A 21,615-nucleotide genomic window follows, 5' to 3' on the forward strand; every position below is an offset into this window, starting at 1 on the left:
AGAAAGCTTAAATTCTTGTTAATCTAACTGCACTGTCCAATTTACAGTAGCTATTACAGTAAAATAATACCATGCTAGGAGAGTGCACAATTTTGAACATGAAATGTTATTAATAAACAAATTAGGCACATTTGGGCAGTCTTGATACAAACAGAAATGCAATGGTTCATTAGATCAGTCTAAAACCTTGCACATACACTGCTGCCATCTAGTGGCCAAAATCTAAATTGCACCTGGGCTGGAATAATACATTTAGGCCTTTCTCTTGCATTTCAAAGATGGTACGAAAAATATACAAAAAACGGTTGTTTTCTTTTTATTATCTTTTACCAGATCTATTGTGTTATATTCTCCTACATTTCCACAAACTTCAAAGTGTTTCCTTTCAAATGGTACCAAGAATATGCATATCCTTGCTTCATGGCCTGAGCTACAGGCAGTTAGATTTGGGTATATCATTTTAGACGAAAATTGGAAATCCTTAAGAGGTTTTAATACAGCAGAAATAATCGAAATGACAGGCTACTTTGACACTGACAAACTGAGAATCTGAGATCAATAAAAACGACCTTGTCTTGAATCCATCATTAGCCTATGCCTAGGTGTGTGGAGACGCATATTGTAAACTACAATATGAGGAGGAAATTGTAGTCCTAAACATGCTTTTCAGTTTCAATGACTCACACAATGATGCACGGCTTACTCGCTGGTGATGGCCGATGCGCTCGTGCCAAAAGGCAATCTCTCTCTTGCTTTACTTTGTAAAACAATATTTGGAATTTGATATAATATTTTGGCAGCCTCTACAGACAGATTTGTCTTGTCATTTCAGCAGGAGCCATTTACTTTCCAAACTGTTTTTTTCCCACGATTGTCTTTGAAATATTGCCAAAGGCCTGTCTTGTCTGCATGCTGTTCACTGACAGATTTGCCGTGCATTCCCAACTGTAAACTGAGCCTTGTTATTGGGCTACACACAATCCATAGCTAGGCACATGTTTTAAAGAAGCTATTGATAGTCGGTGGTTATGTAATAAGCCTTCTCGTGGTGCAGTAGGGTATTCTGAATTATTGAATTTCTTTCTGAACAGACAACAGTAATTCTATAACTTTAGTAAATGTATTTCAATTTGTCAGGGGTGCTCTGCTCCTCCAGAATCCTTCGTGCATATATGCTTGTATAAGAAATAAATGATGAAGTGCGGTGAAAGTTGCAGGCTCATGTCTATCAGAGCAGAGGGAGGGAGATATATAAAGTGAATCTCATTCTAGTTCTGTGAGAGATACCGGCACACTTCTTACAAAGCCACAGCCACACATTGGTCTCAAACAGCGGTTACAATCTTGCGCAAACCAATTAATCAAGAGGCAACTCCAATGAACATGTTTTTTTCAAATTTGTGTATTGCTAAATAATGTTACATAATGTACTGGATCCGGCTAAATAGGTTCCGGAACAAAACAGTCCAAAACGGAGAAGTACCGGATCTCGAAGAGAGTATTCAGAAGTATTTTGACCTCATAAGGAAGAACCAAGTGAGGTGTGATGGAGCAACAGCGCGTTAGAAAGGAGCGGGGTCCCCCCTATTGGCTGTTGCTCCTGTCTGTCTACGGCTTTGCATGAAATTAGTTCCTTATTGACCACGCCCAACGAAGGCGCTACCCATTCTGAATAACCAAGCAATTATTTGAAATAGAACTTACAGCAAAGCCATGACTATATTAGCTTTCATCTTCGCCGGTAACTTACAGGGAAACTTTTAATATATTAACTCTAATCTGGAAGCCCAAAACAATAACTGTTATTACAAGAAAGTGTTTCACAACAGGATTTCTCTCACCAGCTGTGTTTTTGAGTCAAGTGTTGCATCAGGACGATCTTATGAAAATGAGTTGGCACTCTATGTTTCTCTATGCATTGTCACCCAGACCTCTCCTCCTCCTGTCTGTGGTAGGTTTTCTGTGACTGGGTCCAGCTCTAATCTCCTCCACTGAATTGTTATCCCAGGAAGTATGGTTGTCAGGACAGCCACAATTGACACCTTATGAGTTGTAGAACCTCTGCTACCAACAGTATCCACCACAACAGGCAGCCTGCCAGAGCCCCGCCTGGGTAGAGGGAGTGTCTAAGGCCAGGTGAAGTAACAATAGCTAAACTTTCCCTTATATTGTCCTCATACCAAACATCAGGGAAATATGTTTCAGCTTGAAAGAGAATGGGCGGAACTCAACAATTGGTACAGTGATACAAACATTTGACGTTATGTGACATAAATCCATCATAATGAGGTGTATTACCAAAAAGTACAGTACAAGGTAGTAGCATAGCTTCAGTATAGTGAATTGGTGTGCAAAGTCACTTTATGGATAACTCGATTTGACACTTAATAAAAAAGTGCACACAACTAACCAAACTAGTGACATCCTCTCTATTGATTGTATTTCTATGACTGACCTCTTCCATTGGTTTCTGTGTGTAGGGCTGTGCTGAGCAGAAAGAGCAGGTTAATCATTGGCTCCATAATGTTGTTCCCAGCCATGAGAAGTCCTGCTCAGAGTTAGACTATTAAGGACACAGACCAAAACACAGACATGTTTGCTTAAGGTGGTGATTTTGTTTGTAGTGCTATACAGGTCCTAAAAACGTCTGGCCTTTCCTTAACATCAGGCCGCATAACATCCCTTCATCTCTATCCTTTAATGGAGATGCTTCATTTTGGGGGGGAAACAACACTCATGTCTACTACACTCCTACTCTCCAGATGAGTGGGAGGCAGGTAATGCCTTATCACATAATCTCACACAATGTAGTAAATTCCAGGGGATAAATTACGTAAGAAAGCAATAAACCTGAAATGATCATTTGTATGTTTTTACTTGAACAGGATGTTGGAAGATAATCACAAACAATCTGATCTTTTTCAAAAACCTGAGGGGTGACTCATCATCAGGTTGTTATTATAAAGATGTTCTCTAAAGGTTAATCACACACTACTGCCTTGTCTCCAGACTGCAACTTGGCCCATGTGAACACATTGCCATTAGACCATACAAGGACCTGGACCCGTCCTGTTTATTACATGTGCTTATTGTGGGATACACACATTTATCAGAAAGAAACTATTCTGCCTCCTTGTATGGTGCTCCCTCCCCTCAGCCTGCTGCTTGGGGGAGCCAGGGCTTCCGTGTCACTTGTCAATAGAGACACTATACAGCCTCACTTTGAGGGGGCCAATAATAATATGACTGCTGAACTAGAGAGGGATTGGAGATTTCAGGGAGGTTACTGTACTCGTGTTAGAGCTCACGCAGTGCTATGCAAGGTAGTTCAGCCCTTAAACAACTACAAAAGAACAATCACAACCGTACACAGTGTAGGCAAATATGCCATCACAGGGCACAGAAAAACACTCACACAGCCATGTGGGTAGCTTTTTGTATATATGCAAAGCAGAGTGAGTATAGGCTGTGGTGATGGAGCAAGAGATCTCAGGAGAGCTCAAAGAGGATCCGTGCAGGGTATAGAAAATCATCCTGACATCCACAATAAGCCCCAAGATGAAGGGTGAACATGTCTGGAGCCAGAGGGCCAAGGAGCCCTGTGTTAAGGGCATTGTCCATGATAGGGATATCTATTTCCACACCGTTAATAAGGTAGCCCCCATGATTATAGCACAGTATACCCAAACCCATGGATAGAGCAGTGAGTAATGACCATAATAACACAGCCCCCTTCTCTCATTCACACCCTCTGTGTTCCTGTAATGTGGCAGGGGTGCATCAGAGCTGCCCTCTCCTCCACTCATTCACAAACCACAACTAAGACTGTTTCTCTAGGACAGTTCACAGCACAGACCTCATCACTGAGGGTAGCAGAATAAAATAGCCTTCTTTTGTCAGAATGAGACAGCCGTAACTTCAGGTATACTATACTGTACTGGATCTCGCTGTGTGACCATCCTCTCAGTTTGCTGAGTCTCTTTAAAAAAAACACTGACAAATTCCTGGGAAAGTCTGCTGCACTAATCCTGTGAAGCAAGCAAATAAGCCCAGAGCAGATAGGCAAACAGGCAGGTTACTCAACCCTTCAATAAAAACAGAGCAAAGCAGAACCTACCACAGCCCCATGATCACATAGTTAGTTATTGTGTAAAATATCTGGCTATGTTGACAAGTGTATCTAAAGTTATTTCATCCTACTTCCTCAGCATGGGAAAAGTTTAGGCTTCTCACCTCTGATAAAGAATCCCAGGGAACACCACACCTCTCAAAGTTCTATCTTCTCCGTGATGCATGTAAGCCCAATATGTTGTGGGCAGTCCCACTCTACGACCTCGCTCACTCACTGCCTCTCCCTCTCCCTCTCCCTCTCTCTCTCTCTCTCTCTCTCTCTCTCTCTCTCTCTCTCTCTCTCTCTCTCTCTCTCGACTACCTCTTCCTGTGAAGGACTTCCCGGTTGACAGGCATTGCCGTGGCAACCCCTGGACCCTGTTCAAAAGGCACCCTCTTGGCTTGTCAGCGGGGCTTCTTCAATGAAGAGTGCTCATCGTAGTGATATTTCACACAGTGCAGGGTTAACCAAAGGGGAATGGAAATAGTTAATCACCTCCACCTCCCCAATAACCCACACTGCCCCTCTCTCTATCACCCACTCTCTCTTTCTCTCCCATGACTCCCTCTCTTTTGTGCTGCTGTTTGTGTCTTTTCTGGGGGCACATACAGGCCAGGTCTCTTTCCAGTTAAAGAGAGACGGGAGTGAAGAGGAGGGGAGAAAAATAACTCTCTCAGTCCAGGAGGGTTCTCTGAGGGTCCCCTGACATCATTAGTCTTTGAGGTGGTCAACCCCCATGGATCGCACTGACACTGGACCCACCACTTGTCTCACTCACTCAGACACAGACAGACAGATAGACATACAGAGCTTGTCTTTCTCACATCCCCTGCCCTTCCCCAGATCATTTATATCCAGCTACAACAGCTTAGACTGAGGGGCACGATGATTAGAGAGAAACTATATGTGAGGGGAGGTGAATCCATTTGAATTTGCTTCAACCACTGACAGCTGATATACAGAATAATCCAGACATTCTGTATTCAGATATCTAGATTGCCTTTCATAATATGTAGCCCTTGGAGCATACAGACCATATAACAAGTACATGAGAGAATACAGTAAACGGAACTACACAGTGTTAAACTACAAGCAGAGTGAAGCACATGCTCTCAAATTCCTCAGTTGTTCTCGCTACCATACATGGCAAATTAGAACTAGGTTTTCCAGGTTGTCTGCAGTGTTTGCCAATGGAGAGAAACAGGATACAAACCTGATGATTTACATGCTGACATAACTGTTTCTGTCTCATATGTCTCAGGTACTGAGTTAGCCGTTACATGTTTCACATTGCAGGTGGTAGTACACTCACCTTTATTGCACTTTAACCTTTTAACCAGTCACACCAGCTAAAAAATAGACACTATTTGGTAAGCTGTGTGTGTGTGTGTGTGTGTGTGTGTGTGTGTGTGTGTGTGTGTGTGTGTGTGTGTGTGCGTGTGCGTGTGCGTGTGTGTGTGTGCGTGCGTGTGCGTGTGCATGTGTAAGCCCCATGCCTCAGAGAGTTTCAGGTTGGAATCGAAGGAGTCAGCTCTTTTTGAATAATTCAGCGGTCTGGCTTGGGACAGTGAAACTCAGGCAAATACCAGGCAGTGTCCATTTACTGAGTCTGCACCGCTGCTCCAGGGATTGTTTTTGCCAAAGGAAAATGTTGTTTTTCACCCCTAGAAGAAGGAACGCTTCTGGATAGTTTGTGCTGTAGTGGAAGAGGCTATAGGGCCCAGTTAGAGTAGTCAGGCCGGCACAGTCCCCCGCTGTGACCCAATCCTACACCCTGTCACTCTGTGGCTCAATGAGGTGCAAGAGGTGATCGCTGCTTTGGCCGAGGACCCAGCACCTCTCTCACAAACACACTCCCCCCTCCCTCTCTTCTTCTCTCCCATACACATTTCTCTTTCCATCACTGTCATTTTGTCTGTACCTCCCTCCAGTGATAAATATTATATTTGGAGGGATGGGAACTGTAGCCTGTTTTTTCCACTGTCCCGCCGAGTCCATAGTGTGGTATTTGTAACAGTGGTGGGATTCTAATGAATCAACCTTAGCAACTCTCAGCTCTGTGCCAGAGTAGTAAATCCCGCCTAGCAACTTTCAACTTTCAAACACATTCAAACCCTGTTCTGTCTCTCTGTGGTATGTTCCAATATGTTCTGTATGTTTCTATGAAGCAATCATACCCATTGCATGTGTCATTAAAATCCCATGCAACAACCAAAGACCATACCAAGTGAGGGAATACATCATGACATAAAGCTCTGTTACATAACAGTCAACTACCTAACTTGATGATGGCTAACGGCTGGGTACTTTTTCTACTGGTTGGGGAAAACATTTCCCAGCGAAGCACTAAACTATCTGAACATTCATCATGCATTTGGAAACGAACTGCCTATAAAACAAGGCATTTGGTTTCAATCAGGCATTCAGATTTTTAGAGAGATTTAATAACTAAGAGTTTAATGTAACTAAATATTGCTTAACACTGAAAGACATCCAATAAAGTGAAAGAACTGTCAGTTCATCTGTTTTTCTTTCTTATGTGACCTTTGCCTACATCAGGGGGTTCCCAACCTAGGGGGCGGGACCTTCCTTGAGAAAAATGTAATAATAATCATCATCATAATCATTCACAATTGTTTATACCGAGCTAAAACGATGCATAATTCCACAATGCTTTAGGCTAGAAACATGCCAGCAGCATACCACCCTGCATACCACTGCTGGCTTGCTTCTGAAGCTAAGCAGGGTTGGTCCTGGTCAGTCCCTGGATGGGAGACCAGATGCTGCTGGAAGTGGTGTTGGAGGGTCAGTGGAAGGCACTCTTTCCTCAGGTCTAAAGAAAATATCCCAGTACCCCAGAGCAGTGATTGGGGACATTGCCCTGTGTAGGGTGCTGTCTTTTGGATGGGATGTTAAATGGGTGTCCTGACTCTCTGAGGTCATTAAAGGTCCCATGGCACTTATCGTAAGAGTAGGGGTGTTAACCCTGGTGTCCTGGCTAAATTCCCAATCTGACCCTAAAACCATCACAGTCACCTAATAATCCACAGTTTACAATTGGCTCATTCATCCCCCTCGTCTCCCCTGTAACTATTCCCCAGGTTGTTGCTGCAAATGAGAACATGTTCTCAATCAACTTACCTGGTAAAATAATGGATAAATTAAATTTTAAAAAGCTGTAAAATGCCAGAGAAAGACACAGCTCTGATGCACTTGGAAATATAATTTAAGAAGCGGAGCTATGACCTAAATTTGAGGAGTAAAATAAATGCTTTGACTCTTGGGAAGTAATCTTATATAATGTGTCACTCTGTCACTATCAATTGATCTAATCACTTTCTATAAAAGAGAATATGTATAATTAAATTGAAGGTTCATATAAATTATTATAATAAAATATATTTGGTAGCAGAATATTATTTGGAGAAATTGGGTCTGAACTTGAATTTCCTTATCCATTATTATTAAAATATGTTTGTTATTGTTTTTTTACCAGGCAAGTCAGTTAAGAATAAATTCTTATTTTCAATGAGGGCTTAGGAACAGTGGGTTAACTGCCTGTTCAGGGGCAGAACGACAGATTTGTACCTTGTCAGCTCGGGGGTTTGAACTTGCAACCTTCCGGTTACTAGTCCAATGCTAACCACTAGGCTACCCTGCCGCCCCATGAATCTTGTTAAACTACATAGAATTGCAGGAAATTAGCTATAAAACAACAACATTTTCTAGGTCCCTCAAATTAAACCAAATCAAGCTTGTGGTGTTTTTAATATAGGCTAACTCAGTAAGCAATAATAAAAATGCGGGCCTTGGGGAAAAAAGGCTGGGAACCCCTGGCCTCCCTGATCATCACCGTCACCCATACAGCCAGATATACACAGTGACAGTGTTGTTAAAATGCCTTTCAGAAGGACACAACAGCACCATAGGGGTTGTTTGTTGCTTTGCATGTAAACAACACTCTGGTCAGCGGTCGGTGCATCCCACAACCGTATGAGCCATACAGACTGATGATGAAGCCAACCATTCCCATGCATTCCTCTGCCTATATTAGACTCTCCTCTGGGGGAATGCTTGTCTCCTCTGGTATGGGAGGTAAGCTATGATAAGAACCCTCTCTCTTTCAGCACCAGAGCTCACAGCCCTCATGCACACTGAGTATCAGAGTAGACGAATGGACACATGAAGATATGCATGTTGTGGTTGTTGGCCCAAAGAGGAAATCCATTTGGAGCTCTCAAGGTTAGCTACTTCCAGTATAAAGAGCCCAGCTAAACAAAGACAACAGGGACCACAAACATAGAAGTGGACATTATGGTTTAAAATACAGATGTGGGATCTTAATTTGAGCCAGTTTGCTACAGCAGTAAGGTAATCCTGCAGCAACAGGAAATGTGGATTATAATTAGTGGACATTTTTGTAGAGGTTGATACATTTTTCTCAGCAACAAAAGAGAGATCAAATGAAGATCCTACTGTACTTCTGTTCTTGAAAAGCCCTTAGATGGGTTAAGTTCCCTTTACGTTTGGTAATAAATGTATCATGACAAAACACTGATGTGTTGAATGAATGAACATGTTAATGTATACAGTATGTACAAATGAACATGCACAGTATAACCAGAGGAGCAGTACTGAAGTGGTTACATTCAGCATAGCTCTCAGCCCAAAACAACAGCCACAACATCAGAAAACTGTCTTTCTGTGGAGGTCTGATTCCTATCTGCTCAACCAAAGACAGATAGCTCCTTCCTAAGACAATGTTAGAACCCTACAAGAACAATTCGGCTGCAACTCAACTGTTGCACAACAATGTTCAGAAAGAAAAGTAATTGACACGCATGGAGAACACAGTTCCATTTCCCACAGTTCAAGTGTATAATCCGGTCATTACGCTCCTGATCTCTTCAGCCCTCTAGGTGATAGAGCCAGAGCGAGCGGGAGACTCTGACAACATGAACTGTTTGTGTTTTAGTCTTGGCGTGGAGCAGCAGAGACAGACAGAGAGAGTCGTACTTACAGATCAGTGCAGCGCAGGCCGAGTAGAGAGGTCTTCTTGGTATAGTACAGAGGGAGAGAGAAAGAGAAGGAGGGAGGGAGAGAACCACTGCTGCTGGCCAACAGGGTGTCTTTTATCTTCTGCGAGTGACTCAGCTTGTGTGTGTGTGTTTTGTGTGTGTGCAACACTCCTCACTCCACTCTACAGCTCATCAGGGACTCTGTAATAGTTTCCATCTGCAGCTGGAAATAATAGAAATTCCCATGCAGGCACAGCCTCAGTGGAACCGCACTTTTGTTTTTCATGAGCAGGAACAGAGGAGGCCATTTTCACATCAACCTAAATATACAGACTTGTGTTTGAGCTCAATCCAGTAGTAGTGTGGTGCTCCATTCAGAGTCCGAGGCCTATTTGAGAGAAAGATATTCAGATTTGCTAAACTAAACTGTAAAAAAGGCCCTTCCTTCCAGCCAATCAGGGTGCTTGAATTGACATTTGGACTTGGGCTCTGCCCACTCTAGCTCAAAGAGTTTTTAGTCATCAACAGAAAAAGACACAAGTTTGGTTTGCAACCAAGCTTTAAGTGTTTATTCTAATAGGCACTTTATATTGTTGGGGGTTGTTTATGATTAATGCATGCTACTGAAACCTTGCTAGTGTTAGTTATCTTGTTACATATAACTTAATACCTGTGTAACTAATGCATGCCATCTCCTAAGTACAGAATTGGCAGTTAATCATTGCATGGTTGGATGTATCATTATGTGCATGTTACTATTACAGCAAAATATTGTGCTATATGGCAGTTTAGTAAGTAAATTCTGGAAGATTCTAAGCGGTATGGTGCGCATGCGCACTTGATTCGTGGCCAACCAGATAATCAATCAATCAAATATATTTATAAAGCCCTTTTTACATCTGCAGATGCCACAAAGTGCTATACAGCTACTGTTCCTTCACTTTGCGGTCCAACTCATCCCAAACCATCTCAATTGGGTTGAGGTCGGGTGATTGTGGAGGCCAGGTCATCTGATGCAGCACCATCACTCTCCTTCTGTCACGCCTGCTCTCCCACCCTGGCGCTCGAGGGCGCCTGGCTGTCCTTCATAACACACACCTGCCACCATCATTACACGCAGCAGCGCTCATTGGACTCACCTGGGATCCTTCCCTTTGCTGATTGCCCCGTCTATAACTGTCTGCTCCCCCGTTTGTTCCCTGTGTCTGCATCGATCACCCCAGTGTTTCATTTGCCATACTGTAATCATTTCGCCACTATGGCCTATTTATTGCCTCGCCCCCTTATCCTACCTCATTTGCACACACTGTATATAGACTTACTCTATTGTGTTATTGACTGTATGTTTGTTTATTCTATGTGTAACTCTGTGTTGTTGTTTGTGTCCCACTGCTTTGCTTTATCTTGGCCAGGTCGTAGTTGTAAATGAGAACTTGTTCTCAACTAGCCAACCTGGTTAAATAAAGGTGAAATAAATCAAATATAATAAAAATGTATGTTATGTGTTCACGTTCAGACGCTGTCCTGTCCTGTTCAATATCCGTCGCCATTAAATGTTCACTCACTTTTGTGATTAACGGGTTTCTCTGTTGTCGAGGGCATTTGATTTTTGTATTGTGCCTTACCTGTATTTGGTGGACTTGCCCATTAAAAGTACACATCTCAGACATCTCTGCTCTCCTGCGCCTGAATCCTTCACCTACCCCCTAACGCAATATTGTCACAGCATACAGGTCGCAGTGGTGGGTGGTATATGGGGCTTTGGTGACCAAACGGATGGCACTGTGATAGACTGTATCTACTTTGCTGTGAGTAGAGTGTTGGAGGCTATTTTGTAAATGACATGGCCAAAGTCGAGGATCAGTAGGATAGTCAGTTTTACGAGGGTATGTTTGGCAGCATGGGTGAAGGAGGCTTTGTTGCGAAATAGGAAGCCAATTCTAGATTTAATTTTGGATTGGAGATGTTTAATATGAGTCTGGAAGGAGAGTTTACAGTCTAGCCAGACACCTAGGTATTTGTAGTTGTCCAAATATTCTAAGTTAGAACCGTCCAGAGTAGTGATGCTATTCGGGTGTGCGGGTGCGGCTAGCAATCAGTTGAAGAGCATGCATTTAGTTTTACTAGTGTTTAACAGTAGTTGGAGACCACGGAAGGAGTGTTGTACGGCATTGAAGCTCGATTGGAGGTTTGTTAACACAGTGTCCAAAGAAGGGCCAGATGTACACAGAACGGTGTCGTCTGCATAGAGGTGGATCAAGGAATCACCCGCAGCAAGAGCGACATCTAGAAAGAGAGAGTCTAAATGTCCAACAGCCAGAGGGTCCAGATTGTCTAGCCCAGCTGATTTGTACGGGTCCAGGTTTTGCAGCTCTTTCAGAACATCTGCTATCTGGATTTGGGAGAAGAAGCTGGGGAGGCTTGTGCAGGTAGCTGCAGGGCAAGTAGCTGCCGGGGATGTAGAGCAATTGGCCGGGGTTCGGGTAGCCAGGAGGAAAGCAGCAGAGAAATGCTTATTGAAATTCTCTACTATCGTGGATTTAACGGTGGTGACAGTGTTTCCTAGCCTCAGTGCATTGAGCAGCTGTGAGGAGGTGCTCTTATTCTCCATGGACTTTACATTGTCCCAAAACTTTTTGGAGTTAGAGCTACAGGATGCAAATTTCTGTTTGAAAAGCTAGCCTTTGCTTTCCTAACTGACCGTGTGTATTGGTTCCTGACTTCCCTGTAAAGTTGCATATCGCGGGGACTATTCGATGCTAGTGCAGTCCGCCACAGGATGTTTTTGTGCTGGTCAAGGACAGTCAGGTCTGGAGTGAACCAAGGGCTATATATATTCTTAGTTCTACATTTTTTGAAAGAGGCATGCTTATTTAAGATGGTGAGGAAAGCACTATTATAGAACAACCAGGCGTCATCTACTGACGGGATGAGGGCAATATCCTTCCAGGATACCCGGGCCAGGTCGATTAGAAAGGCCAGCTCGCAGAAGTGTTTTAGGGGCCATTTGACAGTGATGAGGGGTGGTCATTTCACCGCTAGCGGGTGCAGGCAATGAGGCAGTGATTGCTGAGAACCTGATTGAAACCAGCAGAGGTATATTTGGAGGGCAAGTTGGTCAGGGTAATATCTAAAAGAGATTGAAATATATTGAAATATATACTAAGACAGACGAAAAAACTAACATTTACACAGGAGAACAACAAACAATGTCTACACTGCTACACCTACCTTGTCACAACACAACTGATTGGCTCAAACTCATTAAAGAAGGAAATAAATTCCACAAATTAACTTTTAACAAGACACACCTGTTAATTGAAATGCATTCCACCTCATGAAGTTGGTTGAGAGAATGCCAAGAGTATGAAAAGCTGTCATGAAGGCAAAGGGTGGCTACTTTGAAGAATCTCAAATCTAAAATATATTTTGATTTCTCTAACACTCTTTCGGTTACTACATGATTCCATATGTGTTATTTCATAGTTTTGATGTCTTCTACAATGTAGAAAATAGTAAAAAAGAAAGAAGAATCATGGAATGAGTAGGTATGTCCAAACATTTGACTGGTATTGGAAATCTAAATTAAATTAAAAATTGAAGATCCGTTGGCGGAACTCCAAGAGCAAACTTGCAATGTAATCGAGGCGTAAAAGTCCCCTGAAGTTTTACATTTTCACCTCAAAATCTCCAACCTGAATCTCAGCATATACCGTAGAGTTTAGTTTATATATTTTTTTCTCTTTCAATAGTGGATTCAGTTAGCATAGCATCTATTGATGATTGCTTGGTCTGTGCGTGTTCTATGAATCAATTTAGCTTACCTTGTATGATTCATAATCATGTTTTATGTTGGATGTGCCCTCACAATTAATATAATTGTTATTAGTCCAATGACTCATTCTTTCTTAAGGGTATTTTTAAGGAGTGGTGGCAGTCCCACTCCTTTTGTTGAAGAGATAGAACAGTGGTAGAAAGAAGGGGAAGATAGGGGGAGTCAAAGGGACAGTGGGCCGGATTCGAACCCATGCCGACTGAGACCATTAATCATTTATTCTGCCTATTTCTTGCTTTGAACGTAATAAAACAATTGATCTAAAAAACAGATTTCCCAGAACAAAAAATACATCTAAGCTCTACAAATATGTCAATTTATTATATTCCACAAAAGAATTCACACGAGAGGCGCTGTAGCCTGCACATAGCCTACAGAGGCTACTTAAACTGGCGCCCAGTGGACGTGCAACCTTATGGGCCTTACACTCTTCACGCTAAACTATTCAAACGCAATGATGGAGCGTCATTGTAGCTACGTACATTTGTGTGGCTCAACTTTTGTAACGGACCGAATACAAAGCTCCGTCTCTCTGTTTGTTTATGTTTCCTTCATTTATAGAACCACAAGTCCATTCTAAATAACTGAAGAGAGAGAGAGTGTGTGTGTGTGTGTGTTAAAGTCCCTACAAGGATAGTAAAACAAGGAAAACATTTCCCACGTCCCCATGGGGACAAAGGCTATGTTAAATTTAGGGGTTAGGGTTAGAATTGGGGTAAGGGGTTAGTAGTTAGGATTAGGAGTTAGGTTTAGGGTTTGGGTTAGGGTTAGGGATATAGTAAGGGGAAGGGTTAGAGGTTAGGGAAAATAGTATTTTGAATGGAAAGTAAGTTTAGGTCTCCATGAGGATAGAATAACAAAATGTGTGTGTGTGTTAATACTATGTGTGGTGGTGACAAAGATAAATTAAAGTCCTGGACTGAGAAGCATCCGTACTGTTCTTGACGAACAGAATATAGTGAGTCAGAACCTTAACGATCAGTACTAAGCACATAGTGGGTGAGGGCTCAAAAGCCAACCGCTCAAAAGCTCCAGCTAGCCTTTTTTTCATAAATGTTGGTTGACACAGAGCAATACATACACGGCTAGGGTTGCACTCCACACAAATACACAAATTCAAAATCCAGACCTGGGCTCACGCTAACAGACTTAGTCACACACTCACATACACACATGCCCACAGCTGGAGGAGAGGAATCAGTGTTTCCACAGTCTGCTCCAAGAGCAGCCATGCCCATGTTGCAAAGGCAGCCTCACTTGCCCACCCAGTTTGGAAATGAGTGTGTGGCAGAGGAAACTACTAAAGTAGTAGATTGCAGTGGACACTTTGGTAAATGCTTTTAATTCTAGAGTATCAATAATGCTGAAGAACAATTAACACATTCAGGTACACAGTAAAGGGTGTCATGCACCCATTATTTTAGAGAAGGCACGAAGAACATTGGGGGGTGCAGCTTTTTGCAGATTTTACCTGCATTCTAGAGCCATAATCTTTATGTCTAGTTTGCTGGAGAAAAATAGCTAGACACGCTACTCTAACTCGATTGATAGCCAGAAATGGCTTGGGAGCTAGTTATGAGGTTGGGAGATTGGAAACCTAGCTCCCTGGCTAGCTAAAGCCAACTTCATAAAATCAAATCAAATTTTATTTGTCACATACACATGGTTAGCAGATGTTAATGCGAGTGTAGCAAAATGCTTGTGCTTCTAGTTCCGACAATGCAGTAATATCCAATGAGTAATCTAACCTAACAATTTCACAACAATTACCTTATACACACAAGTGTAAAGGAATGAATAAGAATATGTACATAAAAAAATATATGAATGAGTGATGGTACAGAACGGCATAGGCAAGATGCAGTAGATGGTATAGAGTACAGTATATACATATGAGATGAGTAATGTAGGGTATGTAAACATATAAAAGTGGCATTGTTTAAAGTGGCTAGTGATACATAAATTACATAAATAGCTAGATGGCTAGTATTACAGATTAACAACAAAACGTTTTAGATGTATTTATTCAATAGCCACGATCAAATTCATTTACAAACATAGCACCTGCGAGTCCTGCACATCACCTGCAGCTAAAATCAAATCAAACACCGTGTGTGTCACTCAACACTTTCTCTCCTCCACCACGGATGATAATGTGTGTCAAAAAAAACATACTAGCGTACTACATACAGTACCAGTCAAACGCTTGGACACACCTACTCATTCAAGGGGTTTTCTTTATTTTTCTATTTTCTACATTGTAGAATAAGAGTGAAGACATCAAAACTATGAAATAATACATATGGAATCTTCAAAATAGCCACCCTTTGAATTGATGACAGCTTTGCACACACCTGGCATTCTCTCAACGAGCTTCATGAGGAATGCTTTTCCAACAGTCTTGAAGCAGTTTCCACCTATGCTGAGCACTTGTTGGCTGCTGTTCCTTCACTCTGCGGTCCAACTCATCCCAAACTATCTCAATTGGGTTGAGGTCAGGTGATTGTGGAGGCCAGGTCATCTGATGTAGCACTCCATCACTCTCCTTCTTGGTCAAATAGCCCTTACACAGCCTGGAGGTGTATTTTGGGTCATTGCCCTGTTGAAAAACAAATGATAGTCCCCCTAAGTGCAAACCAGATGGGATGGCATATCTCTGCAGTATGCTGTGGTAGCCATGCTGGTTAAGTGTGCCTTGAATTCTAAATAAATCATAGACAGTGTCACCAACAAAGCACCCCCACACCATCACACCATCACACCTCCTCCTCCATGCTTCATGTTGGGATCTACACATGCAAAGATCATCCGCTCACCTACTCTCACAAAGACACGACGGTTAGAACCAAATATCTCAAATTTGGACTCATTAGAGCAAAGGACAGATTTCCACTGGTCTAATGTCCATTGCTCGTGTTTTTTGGCCCAAGCATGTCTCTTTTTATTATTGGTGTCCTCTAGTAGTAGTTTCCTTGCAGCAATTCGACCATGGAGTCTCATCTGAACAGTTAATGTTGAGCTTTGTCTGTTACTTGAACTCTGTGAAATATTATTTGGGCTGCAATCTGAGGCTGGTAACTCAAATGATTTTTTCCTCTGCAGCAGAGGTAACTCTGGGTCTTCCTTTCCTGTGGCGGTCCTCATGAGAGCCAGTTTCATCATAGTGATTGATGGTTTTTGCAACTGCACTTAAAGAAACGCTCAAAGTTCTTGAAATGTTCCGCATTCCGCTTATTTGAGCTGTTCTTGACATAATATGGACTTGGTATTTTACCAAATAGGGCTATCTTCTGTATACCACCCCTACCTTGTCACAACACAACTGATTGGCTCAAACGCATTAAGGAAAAAAATTCATTTTACAAATGAACTTTTAACAAGGCACACCTGTTAATTGAAATGCATTCCAGGTGACTACCTCATGAAGCTGGTTGAGAGAATGCCACGAGTGTGCAAAGCTGTCATCAAAGCAAAGGGTGGCTACTTTGAAGAATCTCAAATATAAAACATATTTTGATTTCTATTAACACTTTTTTGGTTACTACATATGTGTTATTTCATAGTTTGATGTTTTCACTATTATTCTACAATGTAGAAAATAGTAAAAATAAAGAAAAACCCTTGCATAGGTAGGTGTGTCCAAACTTTTGACTGGTATTGTACTTCAATCCCTTTTTACCTAAGCAGATGTCACAAAGTGCTATACAGAAATTCAGGCTAAAACCCTAAACAGCAAGCAATGCAGATGAAGAAGCACGGTGTCTTGGAAAAACTCCCTAGAAAGGCAGCAACCCAGGAAGAAACCTAGAGAGGAACCAGGCTCTACTTAAACTGCATACTATGTACTCATCGTCACATAATATTTTGCATGTACTGTTTAGTAAAAAGTATGCATATGCCATGACCTCAACACAATGCATTGTGGAAAAGTGTGCATCAAATTCTATTAGTATAACATCCTGGCATTTGAACCATATTAAATCAATTAAAAAATCACCTACTATTATTTCTGCATACTGAGAATGCGTCATGCCCAATTGCGTTGTTTCCCATTCCTTGATTCTGGTAGGGCATCCTCATATCTAATTAATCAGCTTTTGTCAAAGCTGAAAAGAGTATGACATTTGGGCATTTAAAGTATACTCGATTTTCAAAATGTTGCATACTATTGAACTTATCAAACTGCCTACTATTTAGGATGCAAGTATTGGTATTCGGACATGACCAGTGTCTGCATTGCACTAGAGCAGGGATTGGCTACTCCAGTCTTAGGGGACCTGATTGGTGTCACACTTTTACCCCAGCCCCAGATAACACATCTGACCAGGGGCGCAACTTTCACTGGGGACGGAGGGGACATGCCCCCCCACATTCTGAAATTGCATTTTAGTCCCCCCCAGTTTTATCTTTGGAATGTGATACCACCTCCAAACGGCTGTAGGCTGTTCGGAGTGTTTATCCGACTGGATAAAAAAAATACAAATAATAATAATGAAGTTATGTCCCCCCCACTTCTAAAACCAAAGTTGCGCCCCTACATCTAACTATAATAATCAACTAATCATCATCTTCAGTTTAGAATGCAATTAGTTTAATCAGCTGTGTTTGCTGGGAATGGGGATACTCTTTTCCTGGTCCAGTCGGTGTGGCCCCTCTGCAAAATACAGCTGACTTTTTATAAATAATGATGATTAAACATTGGCTTAAAAATGTATTTTAGTAATTCATTCAACATCAAAACGTTTTTTAAACAGGACAAATCTGAGATGGCACGTGCCCTTGAGCCCCCTATGGGCATAATAAGTTATTGCTCTTGTGTCTGTCCACAGAGTTTCCTTAGTTCTGTTAGTATTCCTGTCAACCTAGTTGAGTGGCTGGCTGGTTCTTCTGTCTTTCCCAGTGTCTGACTCAGTCTTCAGATATTCCTCAGGCCTATCGGACTGGTGAATTCTTCCTTTCTCTGACTCTCTCTCTGTCTTGACTGCACCCAACTCTGGTCTGCCATCCAAGATAAATATTGAACAGCTTGTGAGATCAACAACCAAAGGTCACATCCCTCTCTGTTCTCCTCTCTCCACATCATCTCCTCATCAGAGAAATCCCACGGTTCCAGACTTTCATCATCATGGCACGTGACCATCACCCGAGTCACCCTAACAATACTTTAAAAAGGTCTATGAGATATTTAGTGGGTTATTTCCTACCCAATTTTGGGTTCCTTCCCAAGTTCTCTCACGTCACCTCGCTCCTCCGCTCTCTCCACTGGCTTCCAGTTGAAGCTCGCATCCGCTACAAGACCATGGTGCTTGCCTACGGAGCTGTGAGGGGAACGGCACCTCAGTACCTCCAGGCTCTGATCAGGCCCTACACCCAAACAAGGGCACTGCGTTCATCCACCTCTGGCCTGCTCGCCTCCCTACCACTGAGGAAGTACAGTTCCCGTGCAGCCCAGTCAAAACTGTTCGCTGCTCTGGCCCCCCAATGGTGGAACAAACTCCCTCACGACGCCAGGACAGCGGAGTCAATCACCACCTTCCGGAGACACCTGAAACCCCACCTCTTTCAGGAATACCTAGGATAGGATAAAGTAATCCTTCTCACCCCCCTTAAAAGATTTAGATGCACTATTGTAAAGTGGCTGTTCCACTGGATGTCTTAAGGTGAACGCACCAATTTGTAAGTCGCTCTGGATAAGAGCGTCTGCTAAATGACTTAAATGTAAATGTAAATGTTATGGCATTGGCTTCAATGTGGCTCCAGATTGAAAATTGATAGCTATTTAACATCATGTTGTTCTAAAAATGACAAATCATTGACTCTCCTTGAACACCTCCCTGTATTTTAAGTCTCCTGCCATGTGGGCATTTGTAGGAATAAATCCACATTCATTGGGCACTGGTGGATGTTGACTGTTGTTCTTCATTAACACTGCTTAACGGTCATTTAATTAACCCAAAACCATTTCTAACATGTTGCCTAAAGTAGAAATTAGGGTTAGATAAGGGGACTGAGGTCTGTTACACACAAGGGAGACAGGGTGCACGGGCACATAGGGACTTGACCAACTCATTTTATAAACCTCTAGTTAAAAGAACATTTCTTCAAGCTGTTAAGAGTGCATGGGTGGTGATCCTACAGAAAGCTCCAAACTCCGACCCGACTCAATAAAGAGTTCTCTGTAGTGTTTACAAAGGGCCACTAGATGGCAGCCTATGGACACAGGTGGTCCAAATGCATGAAGCTCATATTGTACGCATTCAGGAGCTGTGGAAATAAAGTCCAATATAAGGCCTTTTTGCTGGGAGAAGAGACCACACAGAATCAAAATATGTAAATATCTAGACCCTTAAAGATGCACAATGCAGAAATCGCTCCGCCATATCCTGGTTGCTAAAATTCTATAATAGTTTGACTAATTTCGGTTTATGTGACAAAACAATTAAGTATCGTGTAGAGAGTCATCGTACAATCTAGAGCGTTGTGAAATACTTTTTCCATTAACCAAAAATATTGTTTTTTCAGCTGTTTGAAGCTGAAACTAAAGAATGGGAAGTATAGAAACATAGAACAGATCTACCACTTCTCAGACTTGCTTTCAATGAGAAAGAAATGGATGCTATAGATATGTCAATGTGAATTTGGTCAGTTGCCCAAGAAGTTACATATTGCAGCTTTAAAGAAACAGATCATAAATATTACTCAATCAACAAGTCTTATAATTCATAAAGTTATGTGCTAATATGAAAAAATCAATTGCATTAAGGGAACGGTAGTAAATGCTAATAAAACCTCCCATATATTTGGAGAAACAAACCACATTCAAAGATCTTAACGTATCATGCAAATAAAACAGGTTCAAACTAAAGGTAAAAGAAAAGTGTAAGTGCTAAGATAGTAGGCAAATGAAGTGCTATAGAAGCCTCCCTCATGAAGTACCATACAAATAAAAGGAACACACACTAAAGATCCAGGAAAATAATTTATAAATAAATAATGATTAAGTTTAGGGTTGAGCTGGAGTGTGGACATGAAGCTAGGGTTAGGGTTGTGGTTAGGGTTGTGGTTAGGGTTGAGCTGGAGTGTGGACATGTATCTAGGGTTAGGGTTGTGGTTAGGGTTGAGCCTGGATGTGGACATGAACTAGGGTTAGGGTTGTGGTTAGGGTTGAGCCTGGATGTGGACATGAACTAGGGTTAGGGTTGTGGTTAGGGTTGAGCCTGGATGTGGACATGTAGCTAGGGTTAGGGTTGTGGTTAGGGTTGAGCCTGGATGTGGACATGTAGCTAGGGTTAGGGTTGTGGTTAGGGTTGAGCCTGGATGTGGACATGTAGCTGGGGTTAGGGTTGTGGTTAGGGTTGAGCCTGGATGTGGACATGTAGCTAGGGTTAGGGTTGTGGTTAGGGTTGAGCCTGGATGTGGACATGAACTAGGGTTAGGGTTGTGGTTAGGGTTGAGCCTGGATGTGGACATGAACTAGGACTAGGGTTGTGGTTAGGGTTGAGCCTGGATGTGGACATGAACTAGGACTAGGGTTGTGGTTAGGGTTGAGCCTGGATGTGGACATGAACTAGGACTAGGGTTGTGGTTAGGGTTGAGCCTGGATGTGGACATGAACTAGGACTAGGGTTGTGGTCAGGGTTGAGCCTGGATGTGGACATGAACTAGGACTGGGCTAGGGTTAGGGTTAGGGTTGAGGTTAGGGTTGAGCCTGGATGTGGACATGAACTAGGACTAGGGTTGACTAGGGTGTGGACATGAACTAGAGTTGAGCCTGGATGTGGACATGAACTAGGACTAGGGTTGTGGTTAGGGTTGAGCCTGGATGTGGACATGAACTAGGACTAGGGTTGTGGTTAGGGTTGAGCCTGGATGTGGACATGAACTAGGACTAGGGTTGTGGTTAGGGTTGAGCCTGGATGTGGACATGAACTAGGACTAGGGTTGTGGTGAACTAGGACTAGGGTTGAGCCTGGATGTGGACATGAACTAGGACTAGGGTTGGTTGTGGAACTAGGAGGGTTGAGCCTGGATGTGGACATGAACTAGGACTGGGCTAGGGTTAGGGTTGAGGTTAGGGTTGAGCCTGGATGTGGACATGAACTAGGACTAGGGTTGAGCCTGGATGTGGACATGAACTAGGACTAGGGTTGAGCCTGGATGTGGACATGAACTAGGACTAGGGTTGATCCTGGATGTGGACATGAACTAGGACTAGGGTTGAGCCTTGATGTGGACATGAACTAGGACTAGGGTTGAGCCTGGATGTGGACATAAACTAGGACTAGGGTTGAGCCTGGATGTGGACATGAACTAGGACTAGGGTTGAGCCTGGATGTGGACATGAACTAGGACTAGGGTTGAGCCTGTATGTGGACATGAACTAGGACTAGGGTTGAGCCTGGATGTGGACATGAACTAGGACTAGGGTTGAGCCTGGATTTGGACATGAACTAGGACTAGGGTTGAGCCTGGATGTGGACATGAACTAGGACTAGGGTTGAGCCTGTATGTGGACATGAACTAGGACTAGGGTTGAGCCTGGATGTGGACATGAACTAGGACTAGGGTTGAGCCTGGATGTGGACATGAACTAGGACTAGGGTTGAGCCTTGATGTGGACATGAACTAGGACTAGGGTTGAGCCTGGATGT

General features: G+C 42.6%; 1 protein-coding gene across 1 annotated transcript in view; it reads right to left on the reverse strand.

The window, feature by feature from the left end:
* Positions 1-4,359, reverse strand: part of LOC115111600 (vinexin-like) — a 47,402-nt gene extending 43,043 nt beyond the window's left edge. Inside the window, 2 exon segments of the mRNA XM_029637812.2 lie at positions 2,456-2,563; positions 4,234-4,359. Of these exon segments, the coding sequence (XP_029493672.2) occupies positions 2,456-2,464 (9 nt within the window). The 5' untranslated portion in view covers positions 2,465-2,563; positions 4,234-4,359.
* Between the last annotated feature and the right edge of the window lie 17,256 nt (positions 4,360-21,615).

The sequence above is a fragment of the Oncorhynchus nerka genome, linkage group LG27 (genome assembly GCF_034236695.1).
Source record: "Oncorhynchus nerka isolate Pitt River linkage group LG27, Oner_Uvic_2.0, whole genome shotgun sequence".
NCBI lineage: Eukaryota > Metazoa > Chordata > Actinopteri > Salmoniformes > Salmonidae > Oncorhynchus > Oncorhynchus nerka.